The sequence below is a fragment of the Corylus avellana genome, chromosome ca1 (genome assembly GCF_901000735.1).
Source record: "Corylus avellana chromosome ca1, CavTom2PMs-1.0".
In the NCBI taxonomy this organism is placed as follows: Eukaryota; Viridiplantae; Streptophyta; class Magnoliopsida; order Fagales; family Betulaceae; genus Corylus; species Corylus avellana.
Genome location: NC_081541.1, coordinates 2,624,318 through 2,642,371, shown reverse-complemented (window position 1 = coordinate 2,642,371; position 18,054 = coordinate 2,624,318). Strand labels below are relative to the sequence as shown.

At 35.0% G+C, this 18,054-nt stretch overlaps 2 protein-coding genes across 6 annotated transcripts; both read right to left on the bottom strand.

The window, feature by feature from the left end:
• Positions 1 to 1,552: 1,552 nt before the first annotated feature.
• LOC132168041 (uncharacterized) lies at positions 1,553 to 8,053 on the bottom strand. Its single transcript, XM_059579106.1, has 7 exons — positions 7,820 to 8,053; positions 7,604 to 7,682; positions 6,409 to 6,887; positions 4,775 to 4,969; positions 4,377 to 4,406; positions 3,041 to 4,150; positions 1,553 to 2,349 (listed from the first exon to the last, which is right to left on the bottom strand). The coding sequence occupies exons 3-7, from the start codon at positions 6,856 to 6,858 to the stop codon at positions 1,798 to 1,800; spliced, it is 2,337 nt and encodes a 778-aa protein (XP_059435089.1). The 5' UTR covers positions 6,859 to 6,887; positions 7,604 to 7,682; positions 7,820 to 8,053; the 3' UTR covers positions 1,553 to 1,797.
• A 977-nt stretch (positions 8,054 to 9,030) lies between these two features.
• LOC132168043 (calcineurin B-like protein 4) lies at positions 9,031 to 14,120 on the bottom strand. 5 transcript variants are annotated; one of them, XM_059579109.1, is made up of 9 exons: positions 13,732 to 14,120; positions 11,710 to 11,893; positions 10,930 to 11,012; positions 10,692 to 10,754; positions 10,299 to 10,407; positions 10,080 to 10,132; positions 9,676 to 9,756; positions 9,483 to 9,595; positions 9,031 to 9,292 (listed from the first exon to the last, which is right to left on the bottom strand). In XM_059579109.1, exons 2-9 carry the CDS (start codon positions 11,765 to 11,767, stop codon positions 9,229 to 9,231), a joined length of 624 nt encoding a protein of 207 aa, XP_059435092.1. In that variant the 5' UTR covers positions 11,768 to 11,893; positions 13,732 to 14,120; the 3' UTR covers positions 9,031 to 9,228. The 5 variants fall into 5 exon arrangements, with proteins under 5 accessions (XP_059435092.1, XP_059435093.1, XP_059435095.1 ...); XM_059579110.1 differs by having other exon boundaries at positions 10,692 to 10,751; XM_059579112.1 differs by having other exon boundaries at positions 11,728 to 11,893.
• Positions 14,121 to 18,054: the final 3,934 nt, after the last annotated feature.

The window sequence follows — 18,054 nt, the reverse complement described above, 5'->3', positions numbered from 1 at the left end:
TTTGTGTAATGAGTCACCGTTTTTGTTTTGATTTAGTACGCATCAAGATATTTCACATAAATGTTTATTTTCTTTTAAACGACAGGCAAAATGGTAGGTATATTTGCGCTATTACGCTAAAAAAGATTTAGTCAAATTTTAACTAAAATTACTTATAAATTTCAGTCTCACATAATAAGAAATTAATACAAAACTTATTATTCATGCGTGTTTTTTAATTTACTGAATTTATATGAACTACTCATTTTCTCATTAAAATAAAATCCTTTGTGTTGATCCTTTTGTTGAAATCAAGATAGTATCCGAAAGACCACCAAAAAAAAAAAGAAAAAAAAAAAGGAACAACCATTGATACAAACCAAAAGGTACTGAAGAAAGGTAAGAAAACCCTGGACTTTAAATATTCAAACTTGTTTGTGGTAATTGATCAGCAGTTAATTAGCATGTATTATATCAACACATTAGCACGTTCACTGGGTCCTTGTTGAACAAAACCCTTGGGTTCATTAAAGTGTAAAGCTTTTAGCCAATCAACCAATATGGGGTACATATCCCTGAACATAAATTACCAAGAATTGGAGTTTTAGAGGCACATCTCGGATCGCTAATACTTTTTAGCTTTGTTTGACCCTAGTTTGATATTATAATTAATAACAATTACTATTAATTTTTGTTCCATTTTAGTGGATTGAGAACAATTTTTGGTATGTCTTTTTCTCACAAACGTGCAGAGAGAGAGAGGGAGAGGGAGAGAGAATGGTCAAAGTATCATCAAACGAACCCTAGCATCCATAAAAAATGCTTTGGGGGGAGGGGGGCACAGCACATGCATGCACTAAATTGTAGGGTTCCAATGACACTTATGTCATCAAGTGAACCTAGCATTGTTAGAAAAGTTAACTGCGTGCCGAGATAATAATCGGAAGTACCTACAATGAGAGAAGAATTTAGCAAAAGAGTATGCCAAAGTGAGTCGACATGGATAGTTCTGATGCTTATGTTAATATATATCAAAGGAATTAATCTTCAAGAAAGCAAAGATAGTGTGCAAAAGAAAGAGACATAGTCTCTTTTTACTTGATGTTTGCCACTCTTTATAGCAGATTTTGCTGTAACTTTATGCCACGTTTTATTCCGAGAATCATGGAGATAGATATTGACATGCCAAAAAAGGAAATCTAGTGTGGTACCATGCAACTATTCTCGGCCAGTTGATTGATGGACCGAGTATCGAATCCATGGGGCCAAGCGCCATCATAGTTTATATGACCAAGGGCCCTTTGCCAGCAGACACATTTCTTGCAGTGAGATATGAACGAATCAAGTCCAAAAGGTATGCTATTTTATTTGAGTGGTGGGATATTAACTAGTTGTAATGAGGCTTTTCAGTTTTCACCCATTGATATATGATGACCCAGTGATGAGTTTGGGACTAGGCCTCATTGACATCATCCACTACTCTTTTCAAAAAATAAAAAAATAAAAACTTATGCGTGTGAACCTTTTGGAAGAAGTCGAGTTTATATGGAAAAGTTGAACACCATCAGTTCCAGAGAGTAATGACTCCTACAGAATATTTCCATTATGTGGGGATTCGATACACAAATTCCACCATATGACTTATTACAAAGGACTGAAATATGCCAAAGAGCTCTTCCATTCTTTACAAGGGCTATAGAAGGAAATGAAACACAAACTCAGTTGGAAAGAACCAAGAAAATAAATTTTGAAACAGTAAAAAGGCCCCCAGAATTTTCTCCATTTCAACAACAAAGATATTAACAAAAACTTGTAACTTCACAGACTCCTCTCTATGAAATCCCAAATTCTCTCTTCCATATAAATTCGATCCCGATGCCGGCGTGGCATGTGTCGTTCGTCTGGGAAAATTAAGAGTTCGTAAGGCTTCCCAGCCATCGCAAGAGCATTCAACAGCCTCGCAGTGTGCCTAAAGTGTACATTCTCATCAATCATGCCATGCACAAGTAACAACCTCCCTTTCATCTTGTGCACATGGTGCATCACAGAGCTGTTCTCATAACCTGACGAATTCTCGGAAGGCAATCCCATGTACTTTTCAGTGTAAAATGTGTCGTACCCATCCCAGGCTGTTACAGGGGCACCAGAAATGGCACACCGGAAGACATCAGGAAACCTGGCCAAGGTCATAGCCGAGAGATATCCGCCATAGCTCCATCCATACAACCCAATATGGCCAGCTTTAGCTAGCCCTTGTTTGATAAGCCATTCAGCACCAGTGAGCTGATCATCAGCATCAATCTGACCAACCTTGTATTTTAGAGAGCCTTCAAACTTGAGTCCACGTCGCGCAGTTCCTCTATTATCTAACTGTAAAGCATAGAAGAATCAGAGCAATGAAACTTCCATTTTTTCAAATGAGTAGCATGATGTTGGACAAGACATATCAGAGAAGCAGGCAGGGGATAGCTTTTATCTATATGTTTGACACATCAAAGCATGTGGAGTAGGCATTCCAGACTTGACCAAAAAATGAGTGGGATTTGAAACGCCTAGCTAATACCCCCAGTGTTGGACAGGTCAACAGAGCACGGACAGGTGAAAAAACACCTTGTTCAATAAAACTTCATGCGCTTTTATCTCTCTGGTTTTTATAAGTACATGTAGTACCCACGTCTAATAAATGTATTACCCATGTATAACAGATTACCATAAGCCCCATCTACCAAAAGAGAGTAAAGAAAAATAAAGCACTCAAAGATGAGCAATGACTCAACATCCTAATGTATGGGAATCAGAATATTTCACTAATGACTGTCAGATCAGAAGTTTAACTCAACGCTGGTCAGCTAAGCCTTAATCCAAACTAATTGAGAGTAGCTCTATGCATCCCATATCAGCTAATTGGATTCAGCTACATGTATCTTTTTTAATTTCTACCATTTCTAAGGTCATACTCTGCTTTCCTTCGTATCCATATTATCTTTTTTCACTACTTCTAAGAGTTTTGCAAATGAAAAATCAGGCAAACAATTAAGATATTTAAACGGACAATACTAACCTTCCATACTAAGATGCCTTGGCTTCGAAGATACTGTGCTCTCATGTCAACTGTATTTATCCAAGAATCACAAACAAGCTGTACACTCGGACCGCCATACACGCTGATCAAGGTTTTGTATGGTGGAGGTCCAAATCGTGTTTCATCAGGCTTATATAAAGCCCCATACAATGTAGTCCCATCATTTGCCTGTATTTCAACTATCTCTGGAGGGTCAAGTTGAAGCCTTTTGAATCTTGGAATGGTAAATGGCTGCTCATACAGAGGCATGATTAGGCTTCCATCTTCCAATGAGCAAATCAAAATCCTAGGGGGAGAATCAAGAGAATCATGGACATCAACAAAAGTACGCATATGATGATCAAGCACAACCACATGTTTTCCTTTGCTACGAGTCAATCTCACTGGCGGCTCTAGGGGTTTGTTTCCATCTATGAATAGTTTAGCACAGTAAAGGTTAGATTCCAAAGGCCCATCTAAAGTTCCAGTGAAATACAAAAGCCCCGCAGCCTCATTTACACCAGCAATTTGCTCAACCATCCAATCGCCTTCAGTTATAGGTCCTAAGCAAGTCCCATTTGCATCATGCAGATAAAGATGTCTAAATCCTGTTTTTTCACTCGCCCAGATAAATCCCCCAGAAAATCTGGTGACTCCTTTGTCTAGAGGTGTGAAGCAGTCATGTAAATTAACCCATGCACCTTGTTCTTCTACCAATATGATTTTCCCTTGGCCTGTTTTAATATCAAACTTAAGGATCTTTAGCTTGGAGTGAGACCTGTTCAAAACCTGAGCTATGAGAATATTTCCATGCATCCAGTGGACTCTAGCCAAATATTCCTCCTCACTGTTTGCCTGATCTGTTCTTCCACAGAAAAGATCCATCCAAGTAATAGGACCACCAGCAGCAGAAACTATCCCAAGGCAAACTTTGACATTTGACGCTCCGGCAAAAGGATATGCGTGGTCTTCCTGTGCCTCTGAACCAACTGAGCTTTTACCTTGGTGCATAATTCTGAAAAGAGGTATCTCAGAAGAATCAACTTGTGTGAATGCAATATACTTGCTGTCTAACGACCACCAGTACCCATTCTTCCGATCCATCTCCTCCTGCAATCAGAAATATTTACAACTAAACAAAAGCTAACAATATGAATAAAGAAACAAAAAATAAATAATTTGGCAGTGTTTTGAATCACTTTTTTTGCTTCTGAAAGCAAAGTAATTTTTACACTTAAACACTTAAAAGCAGGAATTACTTACAAGAAGGAAACCAACTCGTTGCCTAACTTTACATATATATAAAGTGGGAATGAAGATCAAATGAAATTCTCACCTGAGCTATATATTCAGCAAGGCCATGAGTCTGCAATACACAAGAATCAAGTGTCATATTTAAGAAGAAAAAAAATGATAGAATGCCAAGAGATTGGAAATTTATTGCATCTTCAACAAATCAGAGGGAAACTTCATTATCCGCCCTTTTGCATTCACACAACAATGTATTGCATACACAAGAATAGGTTTTAATTATCCCACCTTAAAATGCCCATCAGCCCAAAAATTCAGAAATTTAAATAGTGAGACTAAGATAGATGGATGATGGATCAGTTGTAAAGCAAATAAAGAAGTATGGATGTAAAACTTCATATACGATACAGAAAAAAAAGTGGAACCATTACTAGCTTCCAGTATCAATTATATCATAAAGATCCAAACCTACATTTTACATACCAAAGAGTTTCCATTGGCACCATAAGTCAACTGTATTGATTCATTGTGCATGAGATCGAGAACATGCAACTCCCAATCTCTTACATACGCAACCATTGTGCCATCTGGGGATAAATGCGGATCAATAATAGGTGAACACGATGCACTTGGAAGCTTGAGCTCTGGTTTTGAACAAGAAAACTCCTGGAAATAAATCTGTCCATAGAGAGACTGAATCATCAGTAGAAACCCAATTATTTCAAGTTCATAGAACATCAATAGAGCAGCCCCAATACATAGATACAACATCAAACATGGTAATAACAGAAGTGATCTCTGGAGGTATAAGGTCGATAAGCACTGATTGCATTGATGGGACACAAATCACTAATAGTTGGAGAGAAATTCAGTTCATAAAAAACAGAACATGTTCACAGATTCAACTAGCATGTTCCAACTCTGTCAAATAACAGTAATAAAATGCATATAACAGCCACCCCAAATATTTCATGCCAGACTTATTTTTTCCCTTCTGGTCATTGCCAGGATTAGCTTCATAAGTTTTCAACTATCTGTGCACATAGGATTGGCTAAAAAAATATTACATTGGGCGTCCACCTAATACAACTATCCTCCAGTCTCTAGAATCAAAAAAGATGAAAAATAGGTAATAAGCATACAACAAATTTGGTAAAAAAATTCTAATGGAGAACTGTATTAGTGAAACTCGGTGGAGCTAAAATCCATACTAGTTAAATGTTGATCAGTACATTAAGATCTGTGGAATAAGAGGAGGTGTAAATGTGCTGGGATCATAAAGCTGAAGAAAGCTATATCAGAGGAACTACTAAACGAGTTAGAGGTGGCGATGACAGTGAGACGAGATATTGGTGATGGTTTTAAAATCAGCGTATAGTTGAAAACATGGCATGTGAAGATGGTATCGATAATTCCAAAAGTGGAGGTGGTGACAGTAATGGTATTAAAGTAGGCCATCATAGAGGAGATGAATGGTTGGATAAATGGTGTCAGCAATGGTGGTGTTGGTGGCAGAATCGACGACATCCTTAGGAATTCAAAAAAATGTACTGACATACATTTTCTTAACTCACTTCTAATTTGCAACTTATTAATAATAGTCCATTAGAAAGGAACGAGAGATGCTTTGAGGATTCTAAGAGATCATTGGAGGAGCTCACGGCCTTCTTTTTCCATACACTTTACACCTGGACAGCGGCTTGGCTTGCTCCTATAGTTATTAGCTATCTTGATTTTCTTGTTCTTTTTTCTTCTTCTAGCTAGTCGTTTCCCTTGTATACCCCCTACGTACTAGGGTTGCGCCCCTCTGCGCTTTTGATATATAAACATTACTTATCAAAAAAAAAAAATAATAGTCAATTTCTACATTTGTTGCTATAACCCAAAACCCAAACAAGAGAAATGAATCAAAGGACTTATCCTCTTAGATTTGTGATATTAATGGTACAAAAAAACCATTGAGGACATAATACATAATATCATTGGCCTAAGAAAAAATATCAAAAAAGGTGCTAGAAGAAGGTACAGCGATTCAAAAAACGGAAGAATATCACTTACTATATAATTCAATAACGACATAATATAATACTACTAATCTAAAGGATAAAGGAACAAACCCCAGCTGGCAAAGGCACCATAATTGATTTCTTTTTTGAGCCCATCTTCACCCATTCATACCGTGTCACTCCCAACCCACGCTCCCTCAGTCTTTCCCTCCTCAACTTCTCTTCTGGTGATATATTACTCTCGTCCAGCCCACCATCTGGGGGACTAAAGAACAATTCTTGTTTGCCAGTCTTGAGATCAAATGAAAAGACCTTTCTGTTCAAAGTCTGATCTGGACTAAACAAATAAGTTATTATACTATCATCAGGACTGAAACTGATTGAAGTAGGCGCAACATAACCAGGCAACGGGTGTTGCACAATCTCTTCAACCGGGAAAAAAGTACAGTTATCAAGAGTAGGTGCAACGTTTGAGTCAGTCACAGGCATATCGCAATTGGTCGATCTTGAACGCTTCAGATTCTTCTTTTTCTTCTTATGGTCCTCGTCAACTGATTGCATTACCAATGCACTAACAAGTGTTGAACAAACTGAAACAGAACAGGAACCTAATGAATAATAGATCACAAAAGCAGTTATCCAATTATGGTCCACCTCTGTTTCATTATTAAGAAAATGTAGTGCATCAGATACATACACACACACATTGATCAGAACCCAAAAATGCCAAAATACTTAAAAGTGTTTATGGCCACCAATATCACAAACCGTGAATTAATAACAAAAATCTTTAATTACTGAGAACAACTATGAGGGAATATAAACTTATTCCTACATCTTAGATTCATCACTGAATGAGGCTAAGATTCTTCATTAAATCCAGACAGGAAAAAAAAAAAGTTTACTTAATTGAGACTGATAGCTTAGTTCAGCATGAACTTCTGATAACGATCGTACAGCAAAAATAGCAAAATATAAGAGTTGCGAGCTCTAGGCAACAAAGTAGAATCAGCACGAAATTCTTTTTTTTTTTTACTCAGCAACAAAAAAACAAAGTTTTAGTAATTCTGTTAGAATATTAATTGAATAATTAAATTCATCATTTTTTAACCGATTTAAACTTTTGGGACAACCGCTAATTGAAGATATGAGAGCAGTTCTGCCCTCGAATCCTCACTCTGTAATTTTCTTCCATAGTGATTAAATTATTCAACATAAAAAACTAAAAACCCGTCTCAAATAAGAACGCGATGACCATGCGGAAATAAATAATAATTACATTATATACATTTGCAAAGATTCTAACCTGTTAAGAAACTCCACAAATCACTTCTCTAACAAAGCTCTCGGAAATTATCCACTGGATCGGATCACAAAATATGAATCTGCACCGAACCAAAACTTTTCTCCGTAAAAACCCAAGAAAGAAAAGAACTAAGCATAAGCAATATTAAAATAAAGATAAACTCTTTGATACTTTTTTCTTTAATTTTAAATAGGATAATTAGTTTGGAATCAAAACCTTAGAAAGAGCTGAAAAGGATCGTCCATGAAAGCAAAGAAAGAGCTATGTTAACGGATTTTGGATTCCTGGGAGAAACGAATCGGAATCGGAATCGGAATCGGAATTGGAACAGGAATCGGATTCTTAGGAATTGGAGTTTCAGAGAGAGAGAGAGAGGGAGATCTATTTTTGGGCTTTCTTAGAGTTTACAACAGAGCGGACGAGACCTGAAATGCGTTGAATAACAAGGAAACGGAAACGGGATTGACTACTTTTATATTTATCTGTTAGATTTTAGATTTTTTCTAAATTTAGAAATTTTGTTGCGCTTGTTTGCATGGAATAATTTTATTTATTTATTATTTTTTTTTAAAAAAAAATTTAGATCGACGGCTAGCAATTCACTGCTCATATATGTGAGGTGGATTGTGCGGGTATTAAAACTGTTGATTTGACACGTCACATACATTGGAGACTGTTAGTGCAATTAGCATCAATCAATGCTATCATTTAGCTGATTAGTAGATAACTACAAGATAAGTAATGTCAATGCCTTGCTGGCACTTAATACATTTCTTGTCATTTATTTTAAATTATCATGTAAATATAGTATTTTGTATTTCATGGGAGAGATGATGTTGTAAGTAAACAATAAAACTAAGTAAAACTATTCTTACTTCCTTTTCTTTTCTCATTGTGTTTCACTGTCTATTATCTCAAATGTTATTCGACTTATGTGAGTGCCTAAGTATACCTCTAATTCACTTATAATTAGTTCATTTTGATACTTTTATCAGTTGAATTTGAATTTACTTGTTAGTTTTGAAAATATAGGACTTTTCTTCATAAAAGTTGGGTCTAATTCTTGAAAAATGGAAAGATTTGCCTTTGGTTAAAAATTAAACAGTAGAAATGGGATGATTGGGAGAGAATTGAAGTTATTTTTTTCACCAGAGGCCATCTCTCTACCATTTATTCGTTTGGAGAATCTCCAATGATTTGGGTGGAGCCAAGTATTAGAAGATGAGTTTTATAATGCAGACAGCAGCATATATCAAGAAAGAGCTCATGAGTGCCTGGACAAACTACACTTTGATCAAAACAATAACAAGCATATTAGTACACTCTCTTTACTGAATTTATATAAAATTATAAAAGGTATGCACAACATGCCATCAACATACATGAAACCTATGCATAATATGCCAGGTACCATTATGTTGGTATTTGAAGATGGCAAAGGGAGTCTTAGTTGTTGGCTGTCCTTCATGGGATTGCAAACTCTTCTTCTTCTTCTAGTTCTTGAACTGTGGTTAAAGACGATAACGTTCCAAAAATCCGCATTCCATTGTAGAAAAGTTAATCCAAAATATTTCACCATCATGGGACATGCCATCTTTGATACATTTTTTATGGAGTTCTAGGTCTTATAGTTCTGAATCTTCAACTTCAGAACTTACCACAAAGCTTGGAAATGTTAGGGTTATATCCCTGGAAAATAGGGAAAAAAATGAGATGTCAGGGAGTCAGCTCAGGCAACTAGTTGTATACATAACCACTAATATAAAACTCGAAATATCCACCAAATGACTGCAGCAAGCTGAGTGACTTGTTTGTCAAAACAAGAAAATCCCAAGTTCTTGGGTGATCGAAAAATTGAGAAACACTATGCAGAACTTACTTTAAATATGGCAGGGTCATGTTTTTAATCAGAGATGGATTCTTCAAGACAAAATCCTTCCACTCTTCTTGATCAATTCTTCCATCACCTTTTGCATCCGCTTCACCAAATGTCTATGACAATAGACAAGAACTTTAGAGTATTTATTCAGAATGAGTATGAAAAAGTGTAGGGGAAAGGTAGTAATCTGCACCTTATCCACGATTGTTTCAACGACATCATCAGAAAGTACCAAATCTGATTCATGCAAAAGTGCCAATACCATCTCCTTCAACTGTCAGATAATGGTAAAATATTGTAAGCTTAGGTTGCTCAAGGCAGATTCAGAAACACATCTTTACCACCATCAACCTTGAAATTTTCACTACCACATTCGTTGATCAATGATATTCAACAGGTAAGAATCACTGAAACACTGGCCAGAGATTAAAGCTAAATGCTGGGGTTTGCAATATAACTCATTTCTAAGTAGGTTTGGATTATAGCCTTCGCGTTGTAAAAGAAATTTCAGTAATACGTAAGAATGAATTTAATTAATAGAAAGTGGAATCTGCAGGGTTTACGTGCGACGGAAGGAAAGGAATTTGCAATACTCACCTCCTCTCGCTCAATATATCCCGTTTGCCTCAGGTCATACAGTTTAAAAGCAACTGCAAAAAGATTCCACCATTTTGGTAGAGGATAATGTGATTAGTAGAATCACTGGAGAATATTCACGTGAAAAAATATATAGGCATAGCTACTCCAGTTTAACTTACAACAGAAATTTGAAACTGAAACATGAGTCTAAATATATAAAGGAAAAATCAGACCTACATGTGATTTTGTCCTCTATAGGCGCATTCGGATGAAAGACACCCAATGATCGAACAAATTCTCCAAACTCGATAACCCCATTGCGCTTCACATCAAATACATCAAAAATCTACAAGAAAATACCAAGCTGATTTATTTAGAAATAAGATAAGAAAAAGACCAAAATTTCACATTCTAATTTGTCCAAAAAAAAAGTTGATCTTCATATATGCAAAAAAGAAAAATTGAAGAAGCTTAGAATTTCAAACCACCATTAGCAATTTAGAATCTCAACAATATCGGCAATTGCTACTTGGATATTATTTGTTCAGTATTTGTAATAGCTTGAATCTCCAGCACAAGGATGAAATCAAAGAATCACAAAACTAGAGACGAGGAGTGAGTATTACGTACCCTGTCTGCAAAGAGATTTCTTTTATTTTTATTCCTGAAAAGTGCAAACTGGAATTCTTCCTGCTGACAAGAAAGCTTATAACTTATTATTTTTTAGAAACTAAAAAACCAAAACCATCAGAGTAACTAGATACAAAATTTGATGGAGTTATAACATTATATACCTAACATAAATTGGATTCCTAAAAGTAGCCAATAATGAAGCTCAATTGAATTTCAATAAGCCTAGCAAACTCACCTTGTGAATGAGGCCATCATCAATTATTGAACTGCTCAATTTCTTAAAAAGCTCATATAAGGCGTCTACTTCACTGACAGTAACTGCAATGATGGAAAGGAAGCAGAAATCAACCTATAAAATCTTGGGTCATATCTAAATCATGACAGTAAGGAGTCGGCAGGTGCGGCTATATCTTTAGCAGCATGCTTGATGGATTGAAACTGGAAGAACTTCATCTAGCTGCAACTAGACTAGGAACACTATTCTCTTTCTAACCTAATCATACCATAGATGACTTGAATGCTCCTTTTTGCACCTTGTAATGCCTCTTTATTTTTAATATTGTTATAATTATATTTGATCTGGCTTGAAAATTTCAATTGCCCAACCTATGACATTCTCTAAGTCTTTCAGCAAAACTATGGCATAGCCCCTTCAATTGTATCAATTATCAAATCAATTTTCATTACACAAGACTTCCAGCACATGCCGTATGCCAAAACTTGAATCATTCAGTGGTTCATGCAGTTCTATGTAATATACAGATCTGTAACTCATTAGAGGACTTGAGCCTGCTATGATTAGGCTAGAAGCCCAATTATCTACCAACCGAACCACACAATATTAAATTCCCAGAGCTTAACGTCTTATATCAGTTTTGAAACACATAAGAATGGAAGCCCAGAAAAAGATGATGAGACCATACACAGGTTCATGAGCAACATTGTTGGAAAAAATGACTAGGATGATTCATAACTGAAGTTAAGCAGATGCAAACAGCAAGTTGCAAGAGTATACCAGTGTCAAGATGCATACTCACAAGGTGTTTCAGCAGCAAGAATGGTAGGATCCTCATGCCCTGGGCTTTTAGCTTTCTTAGAGCAATAGCAGCCCATTAAACACACAAATACAGTTCACTTTCAGATAGCTTGAAAATCCGCAGACTCTTGCCAATGATGCATACCACTACGAAAAGCCCCACCTGCCAACATCCAACAGAAATAAGAACTAGTCTATCATAAACCGCCACATACAAGTGAATTGAAATTCTATGAAGCATTTTGCTGACATCTGTGCTGAGAAGTGTTAGCTAATATAATTCAGGGCCTTCTATGACCAAATCATCATGGGCCAGGGTTTCCACTGCAATTACCATGATAGCACAGACTCTAACAATTGAAATCCACACCATCAGAAATAAGGTAGACCCATCTGGTTTTGACCAAGAAAAATGTATGCATTAGAAGCTCCAAGCACCATAGATAAAATGTTTTCCTTCTATGGCCTCTCTGATAAACCAGCCTATCATGCAAGGAGAAATTCATTCAAAATATAAGCTATCTTCACTGCATCAGATCGCACTTGACACTGTAAATTCTACAGTATACATCACATATATGATTAATCTTGCTTCTGAAATATCCAGTTTGAATCTATTAGATTTCTCCACTCCACGTAGCTTGAATCCAGTGCAGAAACAGAGACAGAACGTCTCTGAAACATATTCATCAAGGATGCACATCTCAAGATAGGCGATCTCTTTTTCTATAGACACTTGCAGTTTTTTCTTATTCTTTTTCAAGTGTATTAGGTGATAACAAACACAAATTGTTTAATGATATCAAATGGAAAAGAAAGAAGAATTATAGAAATCAAAGGACTAGTCAAGAAACAAGGGACATAGTTTATGGCCTCATGAAATGGAGAAACCCAAAAGCAACTAACATATGCTCTCAAGTTCAGTCACATCCACATCCACGTGGGACTTAGCAAAAACCATGTCACCACCAGTTGTTTCTGATATAAAAACGCATAAATACAAGTGTTTATGTGGTGGAAATTTGGGGTTGATCAGGGGAGGTCACATCTGCTTACAAGTGTTTTCCTGGTTTTAAGGTTTAAATACATCTGCTTACAAGTGTTTTCCTTGTGTTTCTTAGAGTTTCTGAAATTTCCACCACATCTTTGTATTTATCGTTTTAATACCAAACGCAACTAGTGGCTGACATGCTTGTTGCTCCGTCTACACACATACATATATAAATAATATAAATATAAATATGCATATATGTTACGTATGTATGTATGAACAAATATAAATAATTTGTAGCTAAGAACATAAATTTTATGGACATTAAAAATTTTATGGACGTTAAAAATCACAATAGTTCATGCTAGAAGAAGAAATGCAGAAACATTACCATTTGTTCTTGACATAATGTAGGAAAAGAACAGAAATTTTAGAGTTATAAATATTATATCTTTTATAAGAAAATCATAAATATTATATTAAAAAAACAAGAAAAGAAAGATTCAAGACTTCCATTTTCCACTTCTCCCCAGGTTTCATGGCAACCAAACAGATAAAATACAGCTGACAACGTGATTGATGATATATATCCTTCACAAGCCTGTTTGAATAATGAATTTACAGGGGCAGGTGGTAAACACAGAGAGAGACTTTAATAAGTTTGACTTCTGAAACGACCTTGAAACCCAGAAGTCTATCCGCTCAGAATGAAATTACAATATTCAAAATCTCGAGAGATTTTCCAAAACCGAGACCCAATATCAAACAGAGGATTCAAAAGTTTCCTTCTTTGTCTTCCCTGTTCTCAGAAACCAAATGGATAATTGGACAAAACCCAGAAAAAAAAAAAAAAAAAAAGAAAAAAAAAAGAGAGAACCAAACCCAATTCTATTAACCACATAAATGCCTCAAGAAAATAATCCAAGAAGCAGAATAGAGCACACCCCAAAAAACATCTGTACCCCCTACTATGTGCATGTGTATGACTGTATGAGAGAGAGAGAGATTACCTGCGAGCACGGAAGTGGGGTTGGCTGAGATTTGGTTTGATACCTTTGATTGCCCAAACTATTTTCTTTAACTTATATATATGTATTGCAATTGTTAAAGATGGTGGCTTTCTCAGCTTCCCGCTATAATATGGCTTTGAGCTCACTTTCTGGCTTCTGCTGATAATATTATAACATGGACCGCATTTTGTATATGCATAAATATATTTATATTAGAGAGAAAGGGAGAGGGAGGGCTTTTGATTTGACTATAAAAGAAAGAGAGACAATGAAAGCTTCCCTCAAGGCTTTGAACCTTTCCTACCCTTGAGCTGACCCCACTTTTTCTGTACCCCTTTTCTCAAACCATCACCAAGCACAGTGATAAGGTTTTGGGACCCCTTCTATTGTTCTAGCCAGCTTTAAATCATCTTCTCTATTAATCCTCCCCATACATGCCAACATCAACTTTTCTTTTCTTTTTTTTGTTTTTTTTTTTTTTCAGTCGCCGACATCCTTATGTAATTGGTAGCATTGAAGATATTGGGATCTACCATATTGCAAAATGAGCCGCTTTGTTTGTAAAAAAGAGTGGTTGTCATTTATTCTAAAAGTTTAAGCTTTTTTCTTTTTCTTTTTTTTTTTTTTTTAAAAAAAATGTTTAAGCTTTTGAACTGTTAAGGAACCGGCAGTTGAAGCAATTGTGGGCTCGAGTGCATGGTATCAAAGCCAAGTTTATTTACTTTCTTTCACGTGTTGGCCATCACCCTATTAAAAGAGAAATTGAACATAATTTTTAGAATAAGTGATAATCTAGCAATTCCTTCTATAATTATACTGCATTGAAGATATTAAGATCTAGTACCATATTGCAAAATTGGCAGCTTTGTTTGAAAACATTCTCAATCATTCTCCCCTTTTTTCTTCTTCAAGGAGTGAAAAAAGAGATCATTTTAAACCATTTTCCCCCTTTTAATTAACCCCATTCCTTTTATAATTGGATTGCATTGAAGATATTGCAGAACGGGCAGCTCTGTTTGAAAATATTCTTAATCATTCCCCCCTTTTTTCTTCTTCAAGAGCTATGAGTGGAAAAAGAACTCACTTCTAACCCTTTTTCCCCTTCTAATTAACCCCATTCTGGCCTTCTATAATTGGACTGCATTGAAGGTATTACAAAACGGGCAGTGTTTTTTGAAAACATCTCAATCATTCTCCTACAATTTTCTTCTTCAAGAGTTAATAGTGGGAAAAGATCTCCTTTCTAACCCTTTTTCCCCTTTTAATTAACCCCATTCCTTCTATAATTAGACTGCATCGAAGATATTAGGATCTACCACATTGCCAAAGCGAGCCGCTTTATTTGAAAACATTTTCAATAATTCTCCTCTTTTTTTCTTCTTTAGAAGGGGAAAAAAAATCATTTTCACATTCTTTGACTTGAAACGGAGACTTCTACTCTTCCTTACCTATGACTGTCGACTTTGAGTACTGCCGACTTTGAGTATTTGAACTAGAAACCACGTCTTATAAAGTAGTGGTCACTAGTTCAAATATCACTTTTCATTTTTCTTCTCCAAGAGGAGCAGCATCTTGGTCCTTTTTCAGTGACGGAATGCATAAATCTTTGAGTTGGAAGCCGCCATCCTTTTGATAAATGATACTCTAAAGGCAAATTTCTTCGTCGCTGTGAGACACTTTTAACTCAGAAAAATGAGAGGTGATATGTGATTATAAGGGCTGTAAGCATGACTCCCTCTTCAACAATTTGTAGAAGGGTCCCCTGGAAAATGTGTAAAATGTTAAGGGTCTACTAGTTTCACTTAAAAGTTTTAGTACGATTAAATATTGATTTGATCAAACTCTTAACTTTTAGGATTGTAACATTTCATCATGCTTCAGAATTCATTGTTTATGGTGACTTACTTTATTGACACTAACTCGATTGTAGCAATTTTTCTTTTAACGGGTCTACTTATTAATATTTAATAACTTAACAATTATATATATATATATATATATATATAATGCTAAAACATTTAAATCCGGCTTATATGTCTCCCTTTTTATTACTCAAATCGGGATGTGGTGGTTGCTGTAATACTAATTGTTAAGGTTCTAACCATTAATTCAAAAGCTCTAAAATTATTAGATATTAATTTGGTTAAACACTTTTTTTTTTTTTTTTTAACATGTCCACGCAAAAGATGGGAGGGGGATTGGAGCTAGAGACTTTCACTTTATAAGATGTGGTCTTCAGCCGATTGAATTACCTCTTGAAAACAATTTGGTTAAACTCTTGAGGGTTAAGATCATAACACGAATTTAAATAGGTAAAAAATGAGCGTTCCAAATGGCAAATTACATAACCATTTTTAAGGGAAGTGTAATTTACTGTTTAAGAATATTATACAAAGTTGAAGTGACAATGTCTAATAATAATAATAATTTTTAAAAATATCTAGTATTATCTATAGGTTTGTAACGTTTGTTCCCCCGTGGAGATCGCTAGCCCCATGTCCACCCTCGGTCCTCGTGGCTCCCAAGCTAGATATTGAATATGACACGTCAATCCTCGTGGCTACCGACTCTTACACGTACCCCTTGGCTGCACATGCATCTCCTTCTTTCTCTTTATGCTAAAAAAAAAGAAAAAGAAAAGGGTGTGGAGTCTTTTGTCCTTTTCTCTTTTTTTGGTCAACGCGTGACAGAAGGCATAATATGAGTCGTGTTAAGCGGCTGCCAAAAGGCTGCTTAGCGTAGGACATAAATTAAAAAGTAACAATAAAAAAAAAAAAAAAATTGTCAATTTTGTTAATTTTTTTTTTTTAATTAAATTTTTATGAGTTAATATTTAATTTTTAATGCCTCAAAACTTATTTTTGAATTTAAAACTAAAATTTATGGGTGAAAGATTAATTTTTCAAAGATTATATCACCCAAAAAAGATTCGATCATCCTAAATTTGGTACTAATACCTCAAATTTAGTGTTAATACTTCAAATTTGAATTTCTCTTTAATATTTATCTTCTTTAATTAAAAAAAATAATAAAAATTGGCCACATCAAATTTGACCGAGGCTAAGATAATCCCAGGTTGCCGAAAATCTCGACTCGGCATAATATAGAAAGCTAACAATTACGTGTGCTAAAAACATGGTGGGATGTCCTAGTAAGTCTCATATAAACCATTTTAGTCAAATTTTTAATAATTTAAACAAACAATTGTTATAGATCTAAACCCAAAAAAATAATTAAAATATTTTGTATGACAAAGTAACATTTGATAAAATAACTAAAAAAATGCACATAGCCTACTACTCAAATTGCGAATAATTTTGACAAATAGTTGTGGAACTGGATCGATTGAAAAACAATGCATCAGCACCGTTGAAAGATTATGTGTGGCTATGATTTAATCAATCTCGTGCTTATTATACCGAACCGAAGGCTCTAGACTTGAGGGAACTATTATAGTCAATGCACGAGAAAAAATATTTAAAAAATTAGTCTTTCATTTTCAATGAAAAATAGTACAAATTATGTTTATTTTATACATAACTTCATGGCCGGCGGAGGATCTATTTAGTTGTTTTAAGAGAGTAATTTTGTCCAAATGAAAAATAAGGAACCCAAAAATGATAAAATTGTCCTCTAAAAACAACTAACTTGTTTCTCTATATTTTATTTGAAATAGAGAGGATCCAAGTCCATCACCGCATGGCTTCTGTGACATAAAAAAGCATTGAAAATTTTGTTTCATGTGATAAGAGTCCTTCACTTTTTTCTTCTCTCTCTTCTTTCTTCTTTCTTCTTCTTCTTCCACGATATTCATTGAAATAATTAAATAAAGATTAACCAATTAAAGAGTGAATTAATGAAAGAATTAATTAACCAAACAAGTCTTAGATAATATATTTGGGTTGAATACTGATGACAAAAGACAATCGATATTGTGTCATCATCGTTGTAATATTGCATGTGACAAATAATAACAACAAAAGTCTTTCAATTAATTTTACATGCTTTTTATAACAAAGTCAATCTAGTAGGTAGCCATTGTGATTGTGTCACCATTTTCAGACGCCATGCTTAATGCTTAATTTATTGACTTTTGAGTTTAGAAAATATATATATATATATATATATATATATATATATATATATGAATTCAACACAACCTCCTACTCTACCTTTTCCACTTGCGTAATTTAATTAATTCTTATTGTCTCATGTAATAAGGACAAGTTTAAATTTTCCGGAAAAGGGATTGAGTACACGTGACCAAAAAAAATCCCATGGAATTTGAGAAAAATAAATAATATATAATATATAATAATTTTA

What these genes read in the sequence shown, in the direction of transcription:
- LOC132168041 (XM_059579106.1), bottom strand. Translation starts at nt 6,858, where the DNA reads ATGCAATCAGTTGACGAGGACCATAAGAAGAAAAAGAAGAATCTGAAG. An exon ending in TGGTGCCTTTGCCAGCTGGG is followed by an intron (nt 4,970 to 6,408) that starts GTTTGTTCCTTT and finishes CTCTATGGACAG; the next exon opens with ATTTATTTCCAGGAGTTTTC. An exon ending in TTGCTGAATATATAGCTCAG is followed by an intron (nt 4,151 to 4,376) that starts GTGAGAATTTCA and finishes TTCTGATTGCAG; the next exon opens with GAGGAGATGGATCGGAAGAA.
- LOC132168043 (XM_059579107.1), bottom strand. Translation starts at nt 11,807, where the DNA reads ATGGGCTGCTATTGCTCTAAGAAAGCTAAAAGCCCAGGGCATGAGGAT. An exon ending in TCTTGCTGCTGAAACACCTT is followed by an intron (nt 11,013 to 11,731) that starts GTGAGTATGCAT and finishes CCATCATTGCAG; the next exon opens with TTACTGTCAGTGAAGTAGAC. An exon ending in GATATATTGAGCGAGAGGAG is followed by an intron (nt 9,757 to 10,079) that starts GTGAGTATTGCA and finishes ATTATCTGACAG; the next exon opens with TTGAAGGAGATGGTATTGGC.